Source organism: Echinococcus granulosus (genome assembly GCF_000524195.1).
Source record: "Echinococcus granulosus chromosome Unknown EG_S00121, whole genome shotgun sequence".
Lineage (NCBI taxonomy): Eukaryota > Metazoa > Platyhelminthes > Cestoda > Cyclophyllidea > Taeniidae > Echinococcus > Echinococcus granulosus.
Window position 1 is genome coordinate 114,832 of NW_020170501.1, and position 5,828 is coordinate 120,659.

The 5,828-nt window shown below is 43.4% G+C and overlaps 1 protein-coding gene across 1 annotated transcript; it reads left to right on the plus strand. All coding sequences in view use genetic code 11, as the record gives it.

Annotated features, from left to right (window-relative positions):
- Window positions 1–3,229: 3,229 nt before the first annotated feature.
- EGR_08840 (hypothetical protein) lies at window positions 3,230–5,693 on the plus strand (the record flags this gene model as incomplete). Its single annotated transcript, XM_024498089.1, has 3 exons — window positions 3,230–3,798; window positions 5,140–5,209; window positions 5,658–5,693. 3 exons carry the CDS (start codon window positions 3,230–3,232, stop codon window positions 5,691–5,693), a joined length of 675 nt encoding a protein of 224 aa, XP_024347491.1.
- Window positions 5,694–5,828: the final 135 nt, after the last annotated feature.

Consider the following 5,828-nt stretch of genomic DNA (forward strand, 5'->3'; position numbering starts at 1 on the left):
CCTGCAATCCTGTTCCATGGTTAAATCCTTATTCTACTCACCCACCCACCCACCTACTCACTCTCGTTACAACCGAGGTGGAAGAATGTCCACAAGAAACTGAAAAAGTGACAACCAGAAGGGAAGGAGGCCCTGTGGTAATTTGTTCTATCATACCCTAACTTCCAAATAAATACTCGACCTCATCATTTTTCGCTAATTGTGCCTTTACTTTAAGAAAATACTAATCTCTCTTACCGTCACACATACGTGACGACGTGGTTTTCTGCACGATGCATTAAACAAAAGGGGCGAATAAATTTGATCAGACGTAACCATACAGTATGCAGACATTATTAATAATTTTTTTAAGCTCCAGTAGCAAACGCATTTAACAATGAGGAATGCTTGATAGGATTGATGGAAGAGTGGATAGATATTCCAGAGATAGACGAATCTAGAAGAAGGTGGATACAATGGATGTTGGGATTGGTAAATGGACCTAAATTTGGTGAAAACCAGACGGTTGAATCGGGAAGGGATGAGTAGATTCAAAAGATGGACACGTGACCTTTAAGCGAATTGTCACTGCATTTTCCATTTAGTCCGCTTCTTTGAAACCACCCAAAAATAGGACATGTTCTAGTCAAAGAGTTTCTCCGCCTCTACACCCTTTGCTGCAGGCATTAGGAGAGGGTGAACGGTGAAAAAAAAATGGGAAGGCGAAGGTCAAAACAGACACCGTTTGAACAGCCGTTCTCGTAGAAATTCTTCCCACCATAAAAGTTGCTTCAGCCATGTGCACAAATCGTAAAATTTGTCAAATTCTTTAAAATTTTTCAGATTATAATCAAACCAGCGAACGGGATGGACATTGAGGAAGTGGACCCTCAATAACTGGTGCGATGGTGGCACAACTTGAGACAACTGATTTAACCATCAGACCAGAATGGAAGGACGGAATCGAGTTGAGGCAGACAGAACAATCTGAGTTGGATAAGCGCATCACCAAGATGGATTAATGGATCAGAAGTAGAAAGCATCAAAGAGGAAGGAGGAGACATGGAGTAGATAAATGGATCCATTCCAGACCATTGGACTAGAAGATTATTCGCGGTGTCAGGAGGGGTTAGAGAAGGGTTGCCTCAAGTTGGATAAATGGATGGATGGCTAGGCGGTGTATTGATGGACAGTGGATTTTGATGGTAGATTTGCCTACAAAAACATTGTCAAATGTCCATTTAATTGTTACCATCGCCAAAGCAGAGGAATGCCATCCAAGTTATTCACGGGTGAGAGAGACTACCTCTATTCAGCCGTAAATTCTTCCACATTTTACACCACTGCTTTTGTGTCTGTAAGGAAGAGGGAGGAATTAAGGCGTAACGGCCAAATGGTTTGGCATTTTTGCCACCATGAACTTGATCAATTCCTGGATAATGGCGTACTTTTGGGACAAACTGACCATCTATCTGACAATGATGAATACTTTGGCATTCCGGCCAAGGGCAAGTTCATTCCACGTGCACCAAATTGCAAAGTTAAAGGAAAAATCTGTGACAAACTGATTTTTTAAGGTAAAATTAATAATATAATGATAAAGACTAAATGGAAGGGCGATAGCTTTGAGCTAAAAGGAATGGAGACTAACCAATGAGGAATTATAGCAGGTCTTCAGGTCATGGATGCACTAGAGCTGGAAGCCGATTTGTCAGAGACTCTGCTGTGGAATCACGGTAAAACAAATGACCCGATCCACTGACTCACTTGCAACGGGGTTCCACCATAATCTAGGCTCCAGTTGCAGAGGTTAGACGGTGGTTTTCTGTCTGAGTTTGATGGGTTTAAAGTTGTAACGTCTGCGGAATGGCTAAACAGACTTGACCTGCTGAAGTCTTCAAAGCATCTTAACTTTGATGAAACTGCATCAGTAGTGGAAGTCGTCTGTGATGAATAGTCCACTCAATCCGGAGGTGACCGCGTGCCTTATCGTCGGCCACTAGCCCAGACGTCCGCATTCGTGTGCTGAGGTTGTTTGTATAAAATTTCCTCTATGCCACCACAAACAGCACCAACCGGGCGCCAACGCGTGGCCAACCTCAAGCACGAGATCGCTGTGGGTCAGTCTAGGGATCGAGAGATTTTCCAGATCCATACTCCATTGGACAACACATTTTTTGAAGGTGGCCTGCCAACATCCTCCACTATCGAGGTGTCGCTATTGATAAAAACTGAATGACTGGGGATTCGGCAAATAGCTGGATAGATTGAAGACGTAAAGGGTCTTAGTTGAAATGATGGACGGATCGTTTGATATGAGATGGAGTGAATGAATTCAGGCCGATGGAATTTGGGATTGAAAAAGGTGGACTAATGATGGAACAGGATGGGAGACAGAAAATTGCTGGCTTGATTTGTGGAAGGACTATCACTTAGACCCTCCTTAGACATTCATTTAGCATCACTGCAGCCGCCACCCCATTGTCCCTTCATTTGGCACAAGCCCACAATCACTCCTGGCCCCAGCCGGCGCAATCAGCATTTGCCTCACATCACATCGTTTTATTTCCCTCTGGAATGCACCTCTGATTGCACTCCGGCTTCTCTCCCCCCGGGGAGATAACATCCGACCTTGTGTAAGGTCATTTATTTAGGCTAGCTGTATGATAATCAGGTTCGTTGTTATGGAAGCAAGTTTGGAGCACAGTGATTGGCCATTTCCTGCCCTCATTATTTGATCCCCTTACTTCAGTCACCTTGGTTACTTGAACATTTACACTAGAAGGCCATTTTGAATCGATTTCTAGCCAAATAATAACAGCGTAATGGGTGAAGGCTATTCCCACCAATAAATAAGGCCATTTTACGGTGGAGGGACAAGGGATGAGGAAAGTGGATAGACCATTCACACTAGCATTGACATTATCAGCTGTCCGACTCACACTCTAGGAGTGGGAACACATGGTCAACTGCCATCACTTTTTACGAGGCATTTTGGTCGAACGCATTGCATTCGGTGCGCTTTCTCGCCTTTCTTTTGCAAATGCCAATTACCCCAAGCGTGCATCCATTCGCCTCACTGATTGGTCACCTTAAAATACGCTCGCGTTTTTGTTTGCACGCGCACGCACACACGCACGCAGCTAAAAGAGCGCTCCATTAGCACACACACACACGCACCGATACAGACACGAGTTTGGAGATCGTTGTTCGTCAGTGAAGTGGCGATTCGGTGGCGGTCGGTTGCAGAATGAGCAACAGCAGCACCCTCCACCTTGGAAGTGGCGGAGTTGGGGGCTCCCCCTCTCACCACTCTCGTCACGAGGGTCATAAAAAGTTGGGAGTTGCTTTCACCATCGGTTCAGATTCGTCACAGACGCCAACCATCTCTCTGCCCCAATCGCTTGACATTAAAGACGGCAAAAAGGCCTTCGCCTTGAAAATCGCCGGTGCTTTGCCAAGTGGTGGCTCCTCGCCGGCCAAAATTATCCACGCATTCATCCATGTGAAGGACTACGAGGGCCTGGATCGATACCTCAGCAAGTATACAGTGGACAAGGAGGTGCTAGATTTTGCCCTTCAAAAGGCCTGTATCGCCTCCAATGCTGAAGCTGTGGATGTGCTGGCTAGCCACGGCGCAAATGTCGACTTTGTGGACCAATTTGGCACCACCCTGTTGCACTTTGCCATGCGAGGTGGGGGCAATCCGGAGGTCATTCTGGCCCTCCTTCGGCATGGAATGCAGTGTCGGGATTGGAGGAACGAGGGGCAGAACCTCCTCAATTGGGCCTGTCAGTGGGGCCATTTGGCGATTGTTAGGTGCGTATTTAAACTCTGTTATTTGTTTATTGATTTATCGATTTATTAGTGCTAGTTGGTCATCCATTTGGCACCCTCAATCGCAAAAATCGAACACCACGCAGCGCTCATGCCCCGGTGGGCCAAATCGATAATCCGATTGGGTGCAGAAGTGCAGTGAACGTTAGGGCAAAAAAATCGATTGATCAATAGGATCTTGCCAAAACAGAAAAATGGTTAAAAAAAACTACAAAATTAATCATTGAAACGATTTTTTTCTCTAATCATGAGCGTTTTGAGACCTAAAAATGGATATAAATGACAAAATAAGGAGTAATTTATGCATTTAAACATGCTTGTTTTTTAATAAAAAAATGAGAAAATTTAAGGCCATGTGAGCATAAAATAAGAGCGATTATATAAAGTCGAATCCTGAAAATTGTGCGGAAAATAAAAATCTGCGTGGCCATTTTGGAAGGCAACGCGAGGAGCGCCTGACATAAATGTCGCCATATTTCAAGCGACACGGCAGCTTGCAGTAGTTAAACAAGCAGGGGATATTTATTTCGCACTGGAAATAAGTAAAACGTAGAATACCGACTGCTTTTTTGGGTGAAACTCCTAAGACTACAACCTGACACTTTTAAAGGATGTCTCTACGCATTGGAATGAAGCAGGAGTGAATTTGCAATGCAAATAAAATTTCCACCTTTCCTTTAATCTTCTCCTTCGTCTTTTCCACTTCATTCACGTCTTATTGGCAATTTCTTAGTGGAATTGAAATTTGAGAGACGACAGTCTCCTTGCATTTTTAATGAATTAATAAACAACCAGATTAAAACCATAAAAGTGGGATTCTCACACTTTAGAGGACCAATTTGTTTAGCCAAGTCGAGGGCGTTTCTCACACTCAAGTGCAAGCAGTGAAGGTGTTTAAAGTCGTCTTAAATGGACGAGGTAACTTTGAGTCTTTTTCTTCCCTTTTGTAATCTCACGCATCCACCACAGGGCTTTCCGCTATTTCTGACCAAGAGGGAGGCAAAGGACTTTTTGGCATTCCTCCAGAGGCAACAATTGTATCGATGAGTCCCAGGTTAAAAGAAAAGTCATTAAACCAAGCGTGATGCACCCCACCAATGAAATTGCTTGTAATATTTCAGGCAATTTTTTGATTGGTCAATCCACCAGTAGACAAATTTGGACAATACATCAACCCTGAGTGGTGGACAATACGATGTCAGTTGGCAAAATTTAACAAAAAAATTCTTAGGAATTTCTTGAAATAATGTGGGGAACGTCATTGGTGCAGTAAGAAAGCCATTATTAAAAAAAAGGTTTGATGAAATTGCTGCATTTGTTCAGAATCAGCCTATTAACTAGTTTTTGCAACCTTAAAGATGGACCTGAAATGTTCATCCGTCGTGGCGATAAGGTACTGCCACTGAGAGACAAGGTCATGCCTGGCATGGCATGACGTGACATGATAGATCAAGTCATTCAAACATTTTTTCTTGTCGGTTTAAATAGTCACTCTATAAAGTCTGCTACTGTCCAACAGTCAAAGAACTTTTTCCCTTTAAAAAATGGACAAAATATTTTAAAATTCTGCATTTTAAATATGGTAGGAATTCGGCTAGTTTTAAAAATGTCATCCTGATACAAGTCGTTGTAGGGCAGGCTAGATGAGGGGAATAATTTATTGTTCGCACACAAAAATGCTAGAGGATTGTAAATATGGCCATAAGGTTACGCCATAAGACAAAAGTACAACAAGAGCCGACTGGATGTCACACAAATAGGTAAACAATGCGGTATAATAAAACAAAATACCACATGCTCTCCCCATTCTTTTGATCGTCTTCTCCTCCCCTTCCTTGTAGACATTCTTCCACCTCGGTTCTAATGAGGGTGAGTAGGTGGGTGGATGGGTTCGTGGGTTCGTAGAATGAGATTTTAACCATGGGACAGGATTGCAGGCTGAAGGGAAACCTACCAACTTAGAAGTGGTACTGCCTTCAGACTATCTCCATCTCCTCCTCTGGAAGACGAAT